Source organism: Microcaecilia unicolor, chromosome 4 (assembly GCF_901765095.1).
Source record: "Microcaecilia unicolor chromosome 4, aMicUni1.1, whole genome shotgun sequence".
NCBI lineage: Eukaryota > Metazoa > Chordata > Amphibia > Gymnophiona > Siphonopidae > Microcaecilia > Microcaecilia unicolor.
In genome coordinates, this window is record NC_044034.1 from 243867326 (window position 1) to 243889947 (window position 22622).

The 22622-nt window shown below is 39.3% G+C and overlaps 1 protein-coding gene across 1 annotated transcript in view; it reads left to right on the forward strand.

Moving 5' to 3' along the window:
• UGGT2 (UDP-glucose glycoprotein glucosyltransferase 2) overlaps window positions 1-22622 on the forward strand; it is a 281123-nt gene that overhangs the window by 29988 nt on the left and 228513 nt on the right. Inside the window, 2 exon segments of the mRNA XM_030201370.1 lie at window positions 5341-5515; window positions 10045-10141. Coding sequence (XP_030057230.1) covers window positions 5341-5515; window positions 10045-10141 — 272 coding nt within the window.

Consider the following 22622-nt stretch of genomic DNA (forward strand, 5'->3'; position numbering starts at 1 on the left):
ACTTGTGGTTTAAGTGCTAGAAACTTCTTCCTATGTGATTGAGTCCATTTAGATGTAACAGGAAATATAGAAAACTTTCCTGCAAGAAATGTGGAATCTGAGAGCCTAAAAAAAAGATGCAAAAGAGCCTCTTTATCTTGTACGAAAATAAGTCACAACAATAATCTCTTTGGTCCTTGCTCTTACTTAATGTTAATACAATATACGTAATGATAGCAAGTATAAATCTCCGAAATGGCAACTGTTAATGCTAATAGAGGAAAAGACTTCAGAATCTCGGTTTTAGCTGTTACCATATAATTCAATATTTAACTAGCTGACCGCTCTGCTCTGCGTGTTGAACTTTTCATACACGCTAGCGAGAATCCTCATCAGTCATAAAAACCTCTACTTAAACACTTTCTTTTGTTATGTGACTATTATTCAAATAGTACTTAGCTGTAGTGTGTGCGAGGGCAAAATATACTAGTCCAAGCCCAACGGCAAGCTTCCGCTTCGCTCGTGGCTTCTTAAGGAGCTGGACGGCATAACCCTTCTTCGCACCTATAACAGTATAACCAAGAATTACTCAATCAGTTAACATCCAGAAATAGAGTAAGTGGAACAACTCACATTTTCGCCGAACGAGGAAATACCTTCACAAACCCTCAGCTTACAACAGCACAATTGTTTCTGTTGAACCGGAAGTATTTATAGTGCTTCCCGTATTCGCTGATTCCCGCTCTATACGGTGCATATTTTAAAGGGCATTCCCTATGTTCTTAAAGGAACGCTTTCCATTTTACACGGAAAATAAGTCACCAAAAGTGTAGATCTAGAGACCACTTCTTCTATGCGAGTTTCCAAAATTTGAGTAATATTTAAACTATCAGAGGATACATCAACAGCCGAGTTAACATCTGGAGAGCTTTAACATTGTCTAAGGACTTCATCATATGAAGAGGCGGACAAGCTGAATCTGAATATTTAACCTTCAAGAATCTATAAAACAGATCCTTTAGGGATATTGCCGTAAGTCTGGGAAAATTAAGCACAGCAAATTCAAATGTCTCACATAGTTATCAAAGTTTTCCAATCTTCGGTGAACTAACATTTTATCCTGAGCCATACTGGCTTGTGTGGCTTTGGACTGCTGAAATTGAGACTCTCTAAAGCAAGAATTTTTTCAGAATTAGATTTCAAGATGTCCTCACATTTGTCAGTCCTGGGTAGATGCTGATTAAATAAGGGTAGATATTGATTAAATAAGTTTGAAGTTCCAGCTGTCCATATAGTCTCCAATGTCACCTCTGTGGCCTTTGAAAAGGGAGGGGGAGTAGATGGAACAAGAGGGAAGAACCCACTCCCTTGCAAAGACTTTCTAAAACCAGATTTCCGAGTCAGGTCTTCCAAACCTAACTCTTCCTGCGATGAGTTCAGCAGCAGAGGTATGGCCACGAGTCCTCCCTGCAACATTACATCCGTCCATGAGAGTGACCCTGCTGTTACTGCATCTTGCAGTAATTGAAGAGGTACCAGTCCCACTGGGCTGAGTGACACCTCACTCCCCAGACCCAAACTCTCTCTTGCGTTCGGACCAACCAGCACGCCCTGTGAAGTGGATTACATGAAGCCAATGATCTCAGCCTGTCTCAATACAAGGTTTGAGGGCTGCCGTGCAGCTTCAGCGATCTTCCCTTTTCATTTAGGCCTCAAAGAAAATGGAAAAACGGCATCAAAGCGCCAGGTAATAATGAAACAGCAGAGAGCAGGAAACACTTTTGTCTCACTGCAACACAATCTTGGATCTTCTATATACTTGCTTTCATAACAGTAGCTCTTTGAACTCATTCCAAGTTCTTACCTAAAGCAGTACCATTTTTCCAGGTCAACAAAAAAAGCAAACAAACAAAAACTTCCTTTGTTCTGTCTAAAAAAAAAAAACCCCCCACATAAGAAGTCTCTTCACTTTCTGGACTGCAAACCGTTTTTCCCTTATTTTAAAAGAAGTGAATCCATCAAAGCCTATGCAGCTATTTCTCCTTTTACTTTAACAAAATTGGTATTTCAGTAGCAAACAAACTGAAGAATTTGGATAGCATCCAATTCTGGGGCCAGTGCAGTAAAGAGTGCTAGGCTTTGTGCTTATGTTTAGCTCAAATTTTTACACAGTTTTGTGGGCACCCAATGTAACAGTGTTTTGCACATGAACAAAACTGCTCAAAGTCTCACATTGACATCTATACATAACACATTTAAATCCCATTGGTAATAAATGTGTTAACTATTCTGCTCAAATGAGACAAGTGCACAGAAGACCAAAAGGCTGAGCTCAGTGCTGGGGCTGTTTTATGACAGATGCAGAAACTTTCCTTGTAGCAAAATTTAGGAGCTTGAAAGAAACCTTTCAGTTCTAGGTTTGAAAATCCCTCTTGCCTTGTAATTACAGGGCAGACATGCAGGATGCAGATTTCTTCTTGTCTGTCTGCTGACCTTTTAGAATGCAGCTGTCTGCCAGTAGGTTGCATAGATGAGTTATTACAGTACATTCTCCAACTACCAGAGGACAGTCTTCTAATGGAACTCTCCCTGGGTCCTCCACCATAGCTCTTCAAACTTCATCTTCCGGATCTGTGGTAGCCTGTCCCCTCTGCCCCGATACCTCCACCTGTTGTGCTATAAAAAGCCATGCAGCTCGCTGATGGTTTTGAAACTTGTTCATTGGCGAGTCTGCAGTAGACTCACTTGAGCATTGTGTGTAAACTTGTTTTGCTGTAGTTGAAGATGTAATAGGAAATTTGATATAGATTTATAAAATTATGAGTGTGACGGAAGTGTAAAATAGTTACACTGTCAATTGTTACAAAGACTAAAATGAAACTGTTGCTGGATGATTTAAATGTAGTTCGGACAAGTTGTGGAGAAAAATTCAAATTAGCCAAGTAGACTTCAAAATGCCACTGCTCATCTTGTTGGAATAAGATCTGTTCTTCGGGATCTGCTAGGTATTTCCTGAATTGGCCACTACTGAAGGCAAGGTTCTGAGCTCAACAGAATTGTGGTATGACCAGGACTCTTAACGTTCTTATTTTTATTCTTTTTTTAGTTTCAGTTCTTTTGTTCAGTGCATGTATTGAAAGTTGGTTCTTGTGCTTTCCTTAAGAGACTTATTTTCAAAGCACTGATTAGACTTACAAAGTTACATAGAGGGGCATTTTCGAAAGGAAAGTCTAAGTTAGAATTTAGACATCTTTGTAAAACGTCCAAATTCGGAGGAGGGGAAAAGGTCATTTTCAAAAAAAAAAAACAAAAAAAATGGACGGCCATCTTTCATTTCGAAAATACCTCGGACATCCTTGGATTTGGACGTCCTTAGAATTGGACATCTTTGACTTTCAGCGATTTTTGAAACCAAAGATGTCCAAGTCAAAAATGTCCAAATGCAAGCCATTTGGATGTGGGACGAGCCAGCATTTGTAGTGCGCTAGTCCTTCTGACATGCTAGGACAACAGTCGGGCACCCTGGGGGCACTGCAGTGGACTTCATAAAATGCTCCAAGGTACGTAGCTCCCTTACCTTGTGTGCTGAGCCCCCCAAACCTCCCCAACCCCCAACCTCACTACCCCCAACTGTACACCAGTACCATAGCACAGGTGAAGAGGGCACCTAGGTGTGGTACAGAGGGTTTCTGGTGGGTTTGGGAGGGCTCATTGTTTCCTCCACAAATGTAACAGGTATGGGGGATATGGGCCTGAGTCCACCTGTCTGAGGAGCACTGCACACACTAAACCTGCTCCAAGGACCTGCATTCGCTGTCATATACCTGAGTATGACATCTGAGGCTGGCATAGAGGTTGGCAAGTAATATTTTTAATAATGTTTTTTGAGAGTGGGAGGGGGGGGGGTCATCTGGTCATTCCAGGCACCTTTTTGTGCCTTATTCGTAATAAAAACAGGTCTAGGTGAAAACGTCCAAGTTTTACTCATGGACGTCTCTGGTTTTTTTCCATTATGGGCCAAAGATGTCCATGATTATACCGATTTGGACGTCTCTGAGAGATGGATGTCCAAGTGCCGATTTATGTCACTTTTTGGACGTCCATCTTCTTCGAAAATGAGCCTAATAGTAACCTATGGAACTTTGCAAGTCTAAGTGATTTGAAAGTAAGCACCTAGCTAGTGTATTTCTGACATCCTGAGACTACAGCACGTTAGTTTTATGCCCGTTTGAAAAACTGTAATAAACACACATTAATTGGAGTTCATATGTTTATATTACTACAATAAAACTAGTGCAAGTAAATGTATTTTTGTATATTATAGTGTTTAATTACATGTTCAAAACTATGGCCTCTCCTTAAAAGCATCTTCAAGTCTAAATAGCAGCTTTGTGAATTCCATTTACATGTAAATGCTGCTATTTACACATGGAAATCACTGGGACACAGACAACAGAGGTGTAGCTGGGGTGGACCAAAAATCTACACATTTATTTAAAACAAATAGGAGGAAATATTTTTTTCACTGGGCGAATAGGTAAGCTCTGGAACTTTTTGCCGGAGGATGTAGGCTTAAAAAAAGTTTGGACAAGTTTCTGGAGGAAAAGTCCATAGTCTGCTATTGAGACAGACATGGGGGAAGCATGTGGATTGGTAGCATGGAGTGTTGCCATAATTTGGTTTCTGCCAGGTACTTGTGACATGGCTTGGCCATTGTTGGAGACAGGATATTGGGCTAGATGGACCATTGGTCTGACCTAGTATGGCTACTCTTATGTTCTTAAGTACTTTTAACATATATGTGTACTCCTCATGGAAGCTGAAAATGTACTGCTTGCATGTGTAAATGCCGGCACTTAACATTTGGGCAATGCCGAGTTAATGCTGCTCTTTTAGTGCACATATAAATTTGTAAAATGGCTGCTCACGCTGTGCATGCCAGCAAATAACACCTGCACTACCATAATATATATTTTACAAAGGGCTTCAAGTTTGGCGGAATCATTTGTGAAATACTGCCAGACTGAGTACATCATGACTTGGGCATTTTAATTCTGATGTCGCCATTCTGTATAAAATGGTCCGTCACATCTACTAGACTAAAGGATTCTTTAAAAAAACATGAGATGTTCAAGAACTTACATAGCATTTGTATCATTAATAAAACCAATAACACTGCTCTCAGCTATTAACGTTTTGCTTTTAGCTAACCCGTAGAGGAATGGAACTACTTTTGCTCAGATTTTCTGACTCTGGCTTCCTTTTTTTCCTTCTGTATCATCTGCTTAAGAGTCAGGAATGAATTTCAGAACTTTAATCAGATTTTTTTTTCTTTTTAAATCCTCCCCCTACCCCCTCCAGGACAAAACCATATTTGTACAAGAAAGATCATAAATTTCCTACACTCAGCCAGGATGTTCCTATTGTTATCCTTTATGCAGAAGTTGGTACAAAGGAATTTGTAAAATTTCACGAAGTCCTTTCTGAAAAAGCTCAGAAAGGGGATATCCTTTATGTTCTTCGACATTACATTCAGGTAGGCTTTACCTTAAAATTACTGTATTGTATTAAAGTTCATGGTATTGGATAAGGATCATCAGCTTTGTCCTGGTTGGTGAGCATCTTCTTAGGATTTTGTCTCATACAAATGAGGCAGTGATGCAGAGTACCTGCAAATTGTGGAGGGAAAATGGGAGTAAGCATCCTGAAAGTCGGAAAAATATGCAAAACTTTTATACAAAACTATGTTTTCATGTTATAATGGATACCACTTAAAGGAAGAAATAAGTGGTGTGCGGCCTGTCACAATAGCTGGGTTTCTATGGAATAAAAATTTAATTGTTCTTTGTATTACTGTTTTAACAAAACTATAAATACAAAGGGAGCTTGACAAATATATGTATCCTCTCCAATACAAAATGTTTTCTCTTCAGTAGCATTTTCACATTAACTGAGCTTTTGAGTCAGCCTTGTTAAGCTTAAAAATTTCAGAGAGTAGTTACTAATGTGCTTTAAGGAAATAATGAACTATATTTGTCTCTTAACATGTTAAATAGCAAAATTGTATGTTTTTACCATGATGCACAGTTATTTACTTCCACAAATGCTATATAACAATGAGAGATGCAAATGCATGCAGAGCACCTCATTTTTATGCAGATTGAGTAATGAAGCTTGCGTTAACTTCATAAACTGCATTATTCATGGCAAATAGCTGCTGGCATTTTTTCTCCCAAGGAGCATTTTTAAAGGCACCAGTACTCAAAGTGGCATACAGACCTACCCTTCACCCTTCCCCCTGATGACCTTCCTAAGAACCTACCATATCATAAGTACTACTACTACTACTACTATTTAACATTTCTAGAGCGCTACAAAGTGTACGCAGCGCTGTACAAACACAGAAGAAAGACAGTCCCTGCGCATACCCTTCACCCTTCCCCCTGATGACCTCCTTCCTAAGAACCTACCATATCATAAGTATTGCCATACTGGGAAAGACCAAAGGCCCATCAAGCCCGGCATCCTGTTTCCAACAGTGGCCAATCCAGATCACAAATACCTGGCAAGATCCCCAAAAAATACAAAACAGTTTATACTGCTTATCCCAGAAAGAGTGCATTTTCCCCAAGTCCATTTAATAACGGTCTATGGACTTTTCCTTTAGGAAGCCGTCCAAACCTTTTTTAAACTTCGCTAAGCTAATCGCCTTTACCACATTCTCTGGCAACGAATTCCAGAGTTTAATTACACGTTGCGTGAAGAAAAATGTTCTCCGATTCGTTTTAAATTTACTACATTTCCCTAGTATGTACTGGATGGGGCAGGAGCAATCCCCCACCCGCTAGATAGCAAAGAAATCCCTGAAAGATTGGTGGGGGGGGGGGGGTGCTGTATAGCGCTGTGTGGCTCTTTGTCTCTGTCCTCTAAGGTTGCTCCCCAGGAGCATCAGGATACCATTTTGTATTGTTTTATTCATTTACTGTGCAGCAGTTACTAACCAGCAGTAAATTAAGCTGCAGTAACATGAGATTTTATCGCATCTTTGTAATTCTCTCTTCCCCCATATATCATTGCCCTATGTGAATTTACAGATGTTACAATTTATTTAAACTTGATATACTGCCATACCAAAAAAAGTCTAAGCAGTTAAAACACATAGAAATAAAGCACAAAAAGAAGTCCATTGTTATAGGAAAGCAAAACATACACATCTAAGCACATTTTCATAGAAACCTCCCCAGAATCCTGCAGGGCAAAAAGATCCAGGGCTACAACCCAAAAGCCCAAAGCTGTGTCAGCATTGCCGCATAGGAGCCACTAGTGCAGCTTTGTAAAAGGGGAGGTTAGCGTGTATGGCCCTTATTACTGGAATGCGTTACCAGTAGAACTGAGGGAAATGTCAACCAGTATTCTCAGTGGAGGAGGGTAGTTAGTGGGGTCCCGCAGGGGTCTGTGCTGGGTCCGTTGCTTTTTAATGTATTTATAAATGACCTAGAGATGGGAATAACTAGTGAGGTAATTAAATTCGCCGATGACACAAAATTATTCAGGGTCGTCAAGTCGCAGGAGGAATGTGAACGATTACAGGAGGACCTTGCGAGACTGGGAGAATGGGCGTGCAAGTGGCAGATGAAGTTCAATGTTGACAAGTGCAAAGTGATGCATGTGGGTAAGAGGAACCCGAATTATAGCTACGTCTTGCAAGGTTCCGCGTTAGGAGTTACGGATCAAGAAAGGGATCTGGGTGTCGTCGTCGATGATACGCTGAAACCTTCTGCTCAGTGTGCTGCTGCGGCTAGGAAAGCGAATAGAATGTTGGGTGTTATTAAGAAGGGTATGGAGTCCAGGTGTGCGGATGTTATAATGCCGTTGTATCGCTCCATGGTGCGACCGCACCTGGAGTATTGTGTTCAGTACTGGTCTCCGTATCTCAAAAAAGATATAGTAGAATTGGAAAAGGTACAGCGAAGGGCGACGAAAATGATAGTGGGGATGGGACGACTTTCCTATGAAGAGAGGCTGAGAAGGCTAGGGCTTTTCAGCTTGGAGAAGAGACGGCTGAGGGGAGATATGATAGAAGTGTATAAAATAATGAGTGGAATGGATCGGGTGGATGTGAAGCGACTGTTCACGCTATCCAAAAATACTAGGACTAGAGGGCATGAGTTGAAGCTACAGTGTGGTAAATTTAAAACGAATCGGAGAAAATATTTCTTCACCCAACGTGTAATTAGACTCTGGAATTCATTGCCGGAGAACGTGGTACGGGCGGTTAGCTTGACGGAGTTTAAAAAGGGGTTAGATAGATTCCTAAAGGACAAGTCCATAGACCGCTATTAAATGGACTGGAAAAATTCCTCATTTTTAGGTACAACTTGTCTGGAATGTTTTTACGTTTGGGGAGCGTGCCAGGTGCCCTTGACCTGGATTGGCCACTGTCGGTGACAGGATGCTGGGCTAGATGGACCTTTGGTCTTTCCCAGTATGGCACTACTTATGTACTTATGTACTTATGTACTTATGTACTTAACTTTGTTCAGGAAGAGTTTAAAAGGTTTCTTCTTCCAAAGCTTATAGGATATAAACTGGTAGATTATGACCTTTCTTTCTGGCTGTCTTTTTTTTTTTTTTTTTTCTTTAGCTCTATTTTATTTTATGTAAATCACTTTGATATGGAGGAATCATTGCTAGGAATCAGTGGATAATCTATTGTTGGTCCTGCTTGCTTCTTAAACTGTTTGTTGGAACTCTAGAGACAGTCTTCCTTAACTCCAGCTTGACACTGTTTTGGCTACTATTCTGTTGGTGAAATACAGGCGGTCAGACAGACATTAGAATGGTTATGCCATTCTAATGATGAGCCAAATTATCCCACCTGCTAAATAGTATGTTTTTAGAGACTAATAAGTCATTAGCTAATTTAGGGAGCCTTTTACTAAGCTGCATTAGGCTTTAATTTTTTTCTTTTGAGGGGGCTGTGTGTGAGCATTCCTTCCCTAATTGGTGTTGCTACATTACTGTGTGCTAACTGATTAGTACAGGAATAGCGCATGAGCCCTTACCACCTACAAAAATGGGTGGCAGTAAATGCACACATGCTAATTTTTATTTTTATGGCCACATGATAATGGTAGCAGCACATGAGCATTAATCCAAGAAATAGAAAAAGGCCATTCCTACAGCTGTAGTAAAAATGGCCTTAGTGTACAGGAAGATCCAGGGAAAGGGAAATACTGCCTTTCTGAGGTTTTTTCAACTACATTCAAAGCGGTTTACATATATTCAGGTACTTACTTTGTACCAGGGGCAATGGAGGGTTAAATGATTTGCCCAGAGTCACAAGGAGCTGCAGTGGGAATTGAACACGGTTCCCCAGCATCAAAGTCCACTGCACTAGCCACTAGGCTACTCCTCCGCTAAAGCCACGTTTTGCCTAAGCTTAGTAAAATGACTCTAGCTCTTTGCTGATCTTGGCATGAATCATGTTAGTTACCATGCTGGAAGAGGTCTGCTAATGCAACTGATTCTAGTTTGAGCTACTTCAGAAAGCAACAGTTGAGGAGAGTGTACTCTAGGCTAAGCTGGAATATAGTCATTGGCGTGATAGGGACTGTAATTCATTGTCTTTAGATTGACCATTTAGTTTCCCTAGTTTATCTGTATTTCTAAAGAGGCAAAAAAGAAATGGTATTTATTTACAGTGTTTTGTTTTGGATTGTCAACATCTATTTACTTAAAAAAAAAATAACTAAAAAGAAGTGGTGGTTTATTCAACAGTAAAACCTTGTTAGCTGTGTAGATTCCAGGAACAAAAAATAAGATGTATTGTTATGTATGGTGTGTTTTGCAAGGGGGAGTATATATATATATATTGCTCTACATATTATTGGTGGCATGATAGGGACACAAAGAGAAGAGAGCAATTCTAAAATTTTTCTCAAATTTAAGAAATTATTTGATTGGGACACTAGTGCACCCTACTTTTGAATTTAAAATTGAAGACTAAGGAATAGAGAATAAAAAGAAAACTTACTTGTTTCTCTCTCAAATTTTGTTTGGCAGAATCCAGGCTCTAGAAGATTACATTTGTCTGGGTATGGCGTGGAACTTGCAATTAAGAGTACCGAGTACAAAGCAGTAGATGACACCCAAGTGGAAGGTATGTAAATATACTGTGTACATTTTCTGTTTGTTTTCTGGATTTAGGAAGAGTATTTTTACTGTAAGCATCTCTTGTATAAATCTGAGCTTGAGTAGCCCAAATTTTTCTGCAGCCTGGGTAATTGGAGGTATGAGTAATTAAGCTCTGTTGGCTTCTTATTGTTTGGTGCATTATTTAAAATTTTAATGTTAGCCTTTAAGGTTTTACATAATGATGCCCCATTAAATATTGCACAAAGTTTATTGTACCTTGAGGGATTTGAGATTCCAGTCCAATGTCTTTCAGATGTCACTTTTCATCAGGTTCATCTTGAAGAAGACTGTTCATGCATATTCTTTATAATTGGACCAACTATGTGGAGCAATCTTCCTCAGGAAATGTGCCAAATGACTTCATTGCTAATGTTTAAAAAAACAGTAAAAACATATTTGTTTCATTAGGTATTTTTATTAGAGTGTCTAACAAGCCACACGTAGGGTTTCCTTTTATAGTTTAGTTATTGTATGTTATATTATTATGTTATGTTTTTTGGTTTTATGAGTGTTAGTTGTAACCTGATTAGATGAGCTGGAGAAACAGGATATACATTGATTATTAATAATGATAATAATAATAATAAATTAATATGATAATTCTTCATTGACAAGAAGGGTGTAAATTATCCAGACTTAGTGGTGGTGTCATTCCACAGCACCAAAAAGGACCCTAGTCTCTGAGCTAGCTAGACTATAAAAGTTTTCTGAACATGCATTAGAGTACTACATACATGGCAGCTCCCTAGTTCTCCGAGTACTTCATCGAAGAAGATCTTACTGTCTCCTTTATTTTTGCTGCTTTTCCTTGATTCTAATATGGGCTGTTGCTGTGTCCCCCCTTCCCCCACACTCATTTTCTCTTGATTTCTATGGTTTTCTCTTCATTTTTATTTTCATTTATTACATTTATCATATACTGTAAGCTGCTAGCAATAAAACAGTCAAAATAACATACTGAAAATGGAAAATCACCCAGGATTAAATGCTTGTACGAAAAGATGAACTTTCAGTTTTTTCTAAACATAATTTGCTTGGCAACTTGTTACATAACTGTGGACCAGCTACGGTGTAAACCTGTGTTCACATTGAGATATTGTGTACCATTGACACTGGAGGCAAAACCAAAAAGCTTCTGCTGACTGGACCAAAGTTCATGACCAGGGTGGTGTTCCAAACAATAAGGCCAGTTCCATGAATAAAATAACATGCAAAGTTTGTGGCTTTTTTTGTGTGTGAATACCAGATCCCAATATTAATGTCAAACCCAATCACTTTCAAGTGCTCTATAATATAACTTGTTATATAAACTAGACTGTCATAAATAATAATGAAGCTTCCAAAATGTGGATTGATTGAAAACCCTTTGGAAATATTGGGGTCTGTTTGAATTGGATATTGGCGGTGATGATTTGAATAACAGACATAAACATTTGAAGAAGAAACAATACTTGACAGGTAGTCAGTGTACTCTCCTGCCTTAAAGGCATATGTATATTTATTATACATATATAATCCCCCTGCTCTCCTAAATTTGATTTTATCTAGCTCCATCTTCTGATGGATAGGATTCAGTTCAGTTGCTGCAAGGTGGTTAAGTTCTTAGATTTGCATGATATTTGCTGCTGTTAAGACCTGACCGTGCTGTCTTTAACTTTGAGCTCTATGCAAGGATGTTGCAGAGTGCTAGAAAGGTGCAAGTTCCTGCAGTCTGACTCTAACAAGAGTAAGAAGGAAGGGCTCCAGGGCAGAGTAGAAGTGAAGTCAAGAATTCCCCAATAGAGAGCATCTTTCTTGTGGGATAGAGGTTTGACCTCTAGGAAAACATACCATTGCTTACCCACCTTGGCAGTATACCAAGGCTCTCCTCCTCTCATGGCACTGAAGCAGCCAAAGCACAGCCACCATGGACCTTGTGCACAGAAGAGAATGTTAGCTAGTGCTGAGTTAGATGCCAGTCGTATAAGGGCAATTCTATAATTGGGACATAAAGCCAGATCTGGATGGACTGGTGTGGAGTTTTGACAGCAGCTCGAGTAATCAGGGAACAAGGCAAGTGTCAGGCAGACTTCTATAATCTGTGTCCTGAAAATGGCAAGGACAAATCAAGATCAAGTATGCATATGTAATATTGTATCATCTATGAGTTTATATTGAAACCTTACTTCATAATATCTAATATTCAAAAGTGCGATTCAAAAGATATAATATTGGGTGTGTCAGATTCGCATAATTCAACTCTCAGGCAGCTATTTAGCTGTTTGACAACAGGGAGAACTTTAAAACCTTTTTTTGCCAGCCTCAAATGCCATACTCAGGTCCATCACAGCAGTATACAGATACCTGGAGCAGTTGTAGTGGGTGCAGTGTACTTCAGGTAGGCGGACCCAGGCCCCCCCCCCCCCCCCCTACCTGTTACACTTGTGGTGGTAAATGTGAGCCCTCCAAAACCCACCACAAACCCACTGTACCCACATCTAGATGCTCCCCTTCATCCCTAAGGGCTATGGTAGAGTGGGTTTTGGGGGGCTCAGCACACAAGGTAAGGGTGCTATGCACCTGGGACCTTTTTCTGAAGTCCACTGCAGTGCCCCCTAGGGTGCCCAGTTGGTGTCCTGGCATGTCAGGGTGACCAGTGCACTACAAATGCTGGCTCCTCTCACGACCAAATGCCTTGGATTTGGTCGTTTTTGAGATGGGCATCCTCGGTTTCCATTATCGCCGAAAACCGGGGACGACCATCTCAAAAACGACCTAAGAATGACTATCTCTAAGGTCGACCTAAATTTCATGATTTGGGTGTCCCCCGACCTTATTATCGAAACGAAAGATGGTTGCCCATCTTGTTTCGATAATACGGGTTGCCCTGCCCCTTTACGGCTCATGAAAACTTGGGCGCCCCGTTCGATTATGCCCCTCCACATAAATCACACAATATACCATATAAGCTAAAAACGTTTTTATATTAGACTAATATCCTTAATACCTTAGCAAGTTTTAAATTATTGAAAAACTCAAAAATGCTAAGATGGAGACAGCAGTCCAGCAGTGAGAGAGGTTCTATCCAGATTTTTGCGTTGAATGTCACATGTATAATTATCTTCTAGTTGGTGAGCGGTTTATATGTGAGTGCCCGATGCAAAGAGCTCCTAGCTCTCGGAGAACAGGTCCTTTCTCTTGAGGCTAGAGTAGCAGACTTGGTGGCGCTGAGAGAGACAGAGAGGTACATAGAGGAGACCTACAGGGGATGTTGTAGAGAAGTCCCACCTCCAGATACTCTACAAAAGAAGCTTGTTAATAGAGGATAGCCTGCAGCTCTTGTGAAAAAGGCTAAAAAAAAAAGAGCATTTTTTAATCACAGAGAATGGTTGTTGACTCCTCGAGGAAGTTTTGACATTTGTAACCAAGTATAATTGTCACACAGATACAGTGACGAGGATGATCAAGAAACATATTCCTATATTGAAAGTTCATCCTTGTTTTCAAAAATTGAGAATTCTATTTGCCCTTCAGCGCAATAATAATTTGAATGACATGTTATGCACAGCTGAGCCATGGACCCGTGAAGAAAGAGCTATTAGAACACAAGATCATCATACAGTGTGTGGATCATGCACAACATGTGACATGATGTTGGACTCTAATTTATAGATTCTCATATGGGAAAGGTTTATCCTTTTAGAGCTCAAACTTCCTGTCTGTCTCGAAATGTTATATATCTTTTGATATGTCCATGTAATTTATATTACATTGGTCAAATGTCTCGCGCTCTGAAGAGGTGCCTTATTGATCATAGACACTGCGTATATTCTCAAAGGACACATGAACCTTTGGTATCTCATTTCATGGAAAAACAACATAAGTTTTCGTAGGTACGGTGTTAGAACAACTAAAAGTCACGGAGCAAAGAGGAGACACATGGCGTTTACTTCGCCAAAGGGAGCAAAGATGGATTTTTACTTTACACACAGTTATCCCTAAAGGATTAAATATTTCTATTGAATGGAAGGCATTCCTATAATTTGGCACCTGAGACGTTCTGATGTAATCCTATGACGCGGGGATTTAAAGCTCTCGGCGTCCCTTGAGAAGCAGCCACCATTTTGTGAAAAACTAGAAGAGCCGACGGTGGTGAATTGAAACTGCGGTCTTGGATGGGTCCCATGAAGCAGCCAAACGATGATGAACAGGGCACCCCTGTTGGGATTTTAAAAGAAGTGATCAGGACTTTGAGCGTATTTGTATTTCATTGAAGGATGGATAAGTTTACTGCATCCAAGATAAGTGTATAACTTTAAACTTCAAATAATTTAGCTGCATTCTCTTCTCATTTCTGCATCTTGGAGAGGTTTTTTTCTATATAAAAGTGTAGAGTTTTAGACATCATTAAAAGGAGCCTTCTTTGTAAATGAAAGTGCATCTTTCAAATTGGGGTGTCTCTGATTTGTACCAATATTGACTAGATAAATGTTACATCAGGAAGTGCCAGGGAGATAAAATTTCTAGATGTAATAAAGGACTGCTTCTTTGAGCAACTGGTCCAGGAACCGACGAGAGGGGGAGCCATTTTGGACTGGTCCTTGGTGGTGTGCAGGGCACAGTGCGAGAGGTGGCGCTGTTTGGGAAACAGTGATCATAACATGATTTAACTACTATCTGGGAGGAACCCAGATAGTAGTTAAATCATCTACTGTAGCAGCATTTAATTTTTGAAAGGGTAAGTATAATAATAAAAAAAAAAGGTTAAAAAGAAACTAAAAGGATTGGCTGCTAAGGTTAGGATACTAAATCAGGCATGGACGTTATTCACCATCTTGGAAGCCCAGTCCAAATGCATTCCATGTATTTGCAAAGGTGGAAAAAAGAGAAAACAGCCACCATGGTTAAAAGGTGAAGTTAAAGAGACTATTACAGCCAAAAGATTGTCCTTCAAAGAATGGAAAAAGGACACAAATGAAGCAGCATAAGCACTGGCAAGTCAGATGCAAATAATTAATAAAGAAGTTTAAAAGAGATTATGAAGAGAAACTTGCAGCAGAGGCTAAAACTCACATTAACAACTTTTCAGACACATTAGAAGCAGAAAGCTTCAAGGGAGTCAGTGGGACCGTTAGATCACGAAGGAGCAAAAGGGCCACTCAGGGAGGACAAGGCCATAGCAGAGAAAATGAATGAATTCTTTGCTTTTGTATTTACGGAAGAAGATGTAAGCCTTACCGGAAATGGTTTTCAAGGGTGATGATGCGGAGGAACTGAAAGAAATCACGATGAACCTGGAAGATGTACTGAGCCAAATTGATGGAAGGATCATGTATTCCTTCCCAGACTGAGTTACGCTTAGCATGAGCCGGATTCTCTCCATATATATCTCCATATATATCTAGCAAGGGCCTTTATGGAGAGAGTCCGGTTCATTCTAAGCGTAACTCAGTCTGGGAAGGAATACATGATCCTTCCATCATGGTCTGTTGCAGTAGCAGTTTAACATTAGGTTTAAATAACCAGTCCCAAGTAGGGATACAATTAGTCCAAACAGCTACTACCATTATACGGAGCCATCTAATATTTGGCAACCAACTAGTAAGCCAGTCAGTAAGGTCATATAACTAATAGTCTCCAGCAGTGGTGCTGAATGCCTAAGGATAAAGTTTTGAGGGATTTTAATTTTTGCTCAATTAGAATACTGTTATCAGGTTAAAACAATACATTTCTTCAAATTCCTTATAACCATGGTTAGCTCTAAGGAGCAAGTAATCATTTCTGAGGCGATATTTGATGACAGCATTTCTCAAACTGTGGGTTTCTTGAGTTAAAGCTATGAGTTGATTGTCTCAGCTAAAGCACATGCTACATCTGTTGATACAAGATGTACATAAAACGCTAAACCTTGTACTCCAACTAAAGAAACTTATGTTTCTGAGAACAGGTGCACATTGTAACATACTGCATGTTTCTTACACATTCAAAATATATTTTACGGTTTCATCCTGTCAAGAGTTTACCGCACCTAAGAGAAGAGTTCAACAAACTTCACTTCTAAGACCTCCTGTCCACATGCTCTCCTAAAAAGGCTGCGACCAGTTCATTATGGCTTATTCAGATTTTTTTCCAGCTGTGCTGACAAGTAGAAGTGTTGGAGTCTGAATGACAATGCTAGAATCTCTTATGCTCTCATGTTCACCATTCCACTTCCTAATCCAGAAATTTCCACCTTTAGATGAGGAAAGTGGGTGAGGTCCAGTCATGAGGCATCATCTGTTGCAGTAACCACATCTCCCATTTCTTATCAGCAAGTGGTATCTTCATTCTCTTCACTGCACTTGTGTTAGGTCTCACTTCAGCTGGGCAGGAATGAGAAATAGGGAGAGGGTCTCTTGAAGTGAGCAAAAAATATGAAACAAACATAAGATTCAAGACAGGATGAATATACAGGTTTTTTAAAATTCATTCTGTCTGACCTATCACTCTTTCCTAACTTTTTATAAACTTAGTAATATTTCCAATAATACACACAGAACAATATTTAAGTGCTAAATAAAAGAATAAATTCCTAAAACAATAATGGGAATAAGTCCTCAAATACAAGATAAACAAAAACAAACTGTAAAGCTTTAAGGTTCCGTCCCATAAAATTGTTCTGCAATTGTGGGCCGGTGATCTTGATGGCAAATGAGCCCATAACAGTACTTAGCTACGGGCCTTCTTTTCCTTTTGCATAAGGTTCCAAAGAAGACTTGTGCTGTGACAGCTTTCATGTAGTCTGATCTTTCACATGGGGTCACCCTCTTCTAGAAAGACTAGGAATAGGTGGCTTCAATAAATGTTAAAAGAAGGTTCTGAAAAATATGCAACATTAGTTCAAAACAGTAAAATCAAAGCACAAACTGCTGCGCCAACCCCTCTCAAAGGGACAACACACAAGAGGGATCTTGATCTGAAGATATTACTAAAAGGAGAAAAAGAAAATGTGACATCAGTTTCTATATGGTAGTAAATTTGTCACAAACAGCCACAAGCAGACACTTAAGCCCCCTTTGGCCAGAGGCAACTTAGTGAATGTACAGGAACTCCCCCCCCCCCCCCCCCCCCAAGGTTTGGGGAACTGTGCAGGAGTTGATCTGCAAACTGTCCTGTCCTTTTCATAGATGACAGGTTTAGACCACTGCTTCGGTATGTTGACACTGTGGATGATACTAAATATACAGAAAAAAATAATTTTTTTTCATTCTTATCATAGATGCAACATTAGGGTGTGTTCCTGAATGTAGATAAAGAATTTCCCACAATTCTTCTGCAGTGGTTCTGCATTAGTGTTCTTTCAAGTTTTCAAGTGCAGCCATTTCTGGTGGAGACTTCAAGCATTATAAATGTCCTCTTTTCGATTCTATTCAATTGATGTTTTCACAATTAGAATTCATAGCAGTTAACACTCTAGATAACCTTCAACATTTGAGTAATGTACAGTAAAGTATAAAACTAAAAATAATTACAAATTACTAACCAGATATAGCTTTACAACTCTGTCTTAAAATAATTATGATGACAGATCTTTACTTAGTCAAATAGGAATGTTTTCACGGTCCTTCTAAATGATGTATATAACTGCGAACATTTTATTTCCAAAAATGCATTTTCCTTTGTTCCTACTGGCTTTAGTAGTAGCCCAGTTCTCTTGAATTTTATTGGATCATTTTCTATACTGTCAACTCTCAGGGATGGCTTATACCTATGAGAGGCTGGAGCCTGGGTTTATCCCATCAACAGGATTTAAAACACAGTTCTGTCCAAATATAGAAAAAAAAATTTTTTTTAACAGATTATACTTAAGTTCAGCAGGTTCCAACACATAGTCTTTAAAGGCCAAAGCAAAATGATCAAAAATCCAGTCCCAGTCTTGAATATAGCAGAAACACCTACAGAGCCCGGTGGGGTGTACCCAGTCTAAAAGGTCCTGATACCCTTAAGAGGTTAGTTTCAGAAAGAGAAATACCTTCACATAATGTCCATCTCTTCACCTCTTCTTGTGCTAACTGAAATAATAATCTCAAATGTGCATAACTATCCTAAAAAATGCATAATTTACATTATTCGCTATTATAATTGTACATGTTTTATTCCTTTACAAGCATATTGCCTAACATCATTCATGTTTGTCTATCCTATCTCTGCTATGCTGTTATCATAACTCTTAAAATGACAACTAACAAGTTGCAATAAATCCTATTTCTTGTTATCAATAAGATATTCTCCCAGCACAAACCTCTACTTAATTCTTCCAACACAGATTTTTGTTTTCCAAGGATGGGGTTTTATCTCCCAAGTCCTCCCAGCTCCTTTATAACTTCACTTCCTACACTTTAAAACATAATTTCAAATCTCTGACATTGTGAATTAAATTAAACTGTGCAAAAAAAAAATAATTATAAGAAGCCCCTCTGTGCCCCATATCTGTCCAAAAATCCCAACTCCACTATCAGTATAAATACTTACAGATTTAAATTGTCTTATCTCATAGGCTCTTATTAAAACAGAGTAATATTCACATTTCCAGGACGTTGTCCTAGGTACATTCAGCATATCCCACTTTTAATATACCCTATTGGTCACATAATTCAACATGCATAGACTATGTGTTCAGAATGAGAGGATGTTGAAACCCTATAACTATCAGTTATCTGCATAGCATAGGCTCAGCAATCTGCATGAAATTCATTGTCATCTACGTACTATACCAGGTTGACAAGTCCTTGTAAATTCCTGTGAGGCAGCCTCCAAGGCCTGGAAAAGGTGTTCAGATTCTTGGTGTATCCTTATGTTTTGTGCACCATCCTACTGCATAATGCAGAAGCGGAGGAAGCAGTTAGTACTTTGGTCTGTTCAATTTCACAACTGCCCCATCTATTAAGGCACTTTTTCAACATTCCAGTTGTTTACAATGTCAGGGCATATCATGAGAACATAAGAGTAGCCATACTGGGTCAGACCAATGGTCTATCTAGTCCAGCATCCTGTTTTCTAAACAGTGGCCAAGCCAGATCACAAGTACCTGGCAGAAACCCAATTAGCAGCAACATTCCATGCTACCAATCCTGGAGCAAGCAGTTGCTTTCCCATGTCTGTCTCAATAGCAGACTATGGATTTTTCCTCAAGGAATTTATCCAAACCTTTTTTAAACCTAGATATGCTAACCGCTGTTACTACATCCTTTGGCAAAGAGTTCCAGAGCTTAACTATTCACTTAGTGAAAAAATATTTCCTCCTATTTGTTTTAAATGTTTTTCCATGTAACTTCCTCGAGTGTCCCCTAGTCTTTGTACTTTTGGAACGAGTAAAAAAAATAGATCTACTCATCTATACCACTTAGGATTTTGTAGCCTTCAATCATATCTCTCCTCATCCATCTCTTTTCCAAGGTGAAGAGCCCTAACCTCTTTAACCTTTCCTCATATGAGAGGAGTTCCATCCCTTTTATCATTTTGGTCACTCTTCTATGAACCTTTTCTAATTCCGCTATATCTTTTTTGAGATATGACAACTAGAACTGAACGCAATACTCAAGGTGCGGTCGTGCAATGGAGCAATACAAATGCAGTATAGTATTTTTGGTCTTATTCACCATCCCTTTCCTAATAATTCCTAGCATCCTGTTTGCTTTTTTGGCTGCCGCCACCGCACACTGAGCAAAAGATTTCAGCATATTATCTACAAAGACACCTGGATCTTTTTCTTAAGTGCTGACCCCCCCCCCCCCCTTTCAGGTGGACCCTAGCATCAAGTAACTATGATTTGGATTATTCTTTCCAATGTGCATCACCTCTGCCATTTGGATTCCCAGTCTTCCAATTTCCTATGGTCTGCAATATTTCACAGTCTGCATGTGTTTTAACCACCTTGAATAGTTTTGTATCATGTGCAAATTTAATCACCTCGCTCATTGTTATGATTTCCATTGCATTTATAAATATGTTAAATAGCATTAGTCCCTATACAGATCCCTGTGGCACTGCACTGCTCACCCTCCTCCATTAAGAGCAATGACCATTTAACCCTACCCTCTGTTTTCTGTCTAATAACCAATTCCTAATCCACACCAGAACCTTGCCTCCTATCCCATGACTCTTTTTAATTTTCTCAGGAGGAACTATCAAAAGCCTTCTGAAAAAAATAGATACTTTACATCAACTGGCTCACCTTTGTCCACTTATGTAATAAAGTCCCGTGCTTATCTCAGCATATGGATCAAAATATAATCAGAACCAGGATAGAGAGATTACAGTGTAACTTAGAATTCAACATGTATGCTTTTCCCATTACATCTTGTAGTATTTCAGTTCTGTTATCGTTTCCTGTCACTAAGAAAACAGAATATGGGCACTTACCTCACAGAAACATACAAACAAACTTAATGTAAGATACCATTTCATGTCTAAAAGAGCGGCACTGGAAAACTTCTTATTATCAAAGTAAGTTAAGACTGACATCCGATACTAGCATATTTCTAACAATAGACATTAAGTGAATTCTGTAACATTCAATTAGTTACAATTACCTAAACCCAAAATGTTAAAACTGTTTAGTCAATGTTAAAAGAGACATCAACGGACTTCCTCAATTCTACTCTAGGCAGGATGAGAACATAACACTTCATTCACTTATAGATTTAAAATTGTGGGAGGGGGGGGAATTATAGATTAGACAACTACTACTACTTATTATTTCTAAAGCGCTACTAGACGTACACAGCGCTGTACACTTGAACATGAAGAGACAGTCCCTGCTCGACAAAGCTTACAATCTAATTAGGACAGACAGACAGAACAAACAAGAGATAAGGGAATATTAAATTGAGGATGATAAAATAAGGGTTCTGAACAAAGTGAATAAGGGTTAGGAGTTAAAAGCAGCATCAAAAGGGTGGGCTGTTAGCTTAGATTTGAAGACGGCCAGAGATGGAGCTTGATGTACCGGCTCAGGAAGTCTATTCCAGGCATATGGTGCAGCAAGATAAAAGGAACAGAGTCTGGAGTTAGCAGTGAAGGAGAAGGGTGCAGATAAGAGAGATTTACCCAGTGAACGGAGTTCCCGGGGAGGAATGTAGGGAGAGATGAGAGTGGAGAGGTACTGAGGAGCTGCAGAGTGAATGCACTTATAGGTCAATAAGAGGAGTTTGAACTGTATGCAGAAACGGATAGGAAGCCAGTGAAGTGACTTGAGGAGAGGGCTAATATGAGCATAATGACACTGGCGGATTATTAGTCGTGCAGCAGAATTTTGAACAGATTGAAGAGGAGAGAGATGGCTAAGTGGGAGACCTGTAAGAAGCAAGTTGCAATAGTCTAAGCGAGAGGTGATAAGAGTGTGGATGAGGGTTCTGGTAGTGTGCTCAGAAAGGAAAGGGCGAATTTTGCTGATATTATAGAGAAAGAAACGACAGGTTTTAGCAGTCTGCTGAATATATGCAGAGAAGGAGAGGGAGGGGTCGAAGATGACCGCCAAGGTTACGAGCTGATGAGACAGGAAGGATGAGAATGTTATCCACAGAAATAGAGAATGGGAGAGGAGGAGAGGTTGGTTTAGGGGAAAGATGAGAAGCTCAGTCTTGGTCATGTTTAGTTTCAGATGGCGCTTAGACATCCAGACAGCAATGTCAGACAGGCAGGCTGATACTTTGGCCTGGATTCCTGCTGAGATTTCTGGTGTGGAGAGGTAGATCTGGGAGTCATCAGCGTAAAGATGATACTGGAATAATACTGGAATAATTAAAACTGCATCACATTGGCACTTTCATTCAGTAAGTAAATGCAAAAATACAATTTCAAGTTGCAAACTTCAGTTATTGAGAACAGAAGATACCCTTTTTTTTTTCTTAAAGTAATTTTCCCAGTTAGATCAGCCTCTGTAATTTCACTTCTCTATACTTCCTGTAAGCTTCAGAAAGCAGACAAAAGACACTGCTTGTCAAAGACAAATTTAAAAATAGTGAGGATAATACATTTCTCAGAAATTCAGAAGCTAACATTGTCTTTAAAACAAGAGGAAACTCAGCCCTATGACACATTCCCTCAACAGGCAGATTACCTTGTGTGAAATAGACACAATCACATGCAAATACAATATCGGAAATTATGAATTATGAGGTTCCAGGACGTAATTCTCTGTAACTATGATAGAAACAGGAATAACACATTAAACAAGGAATGCACAGCTCTCATAAATCAAATAGCTTAGAATTGCCTCATAAAAAGTTTTTCCTTTCTTTCCTCCTTCAGTTAGCTTAGCTGAATTTATTTGCAAGGCATGGCAAAGTTATATTATTTCAGCATTCTTGCTGGAAAAGAGTTACTTATAAACAATGAAGACAATATGTTAGCATTCATTCTTACTCGTTTACTTAAATTTCTAAACACTTAAATACAGTACAGGGCTGTAATCTCCGTTTTGGAAT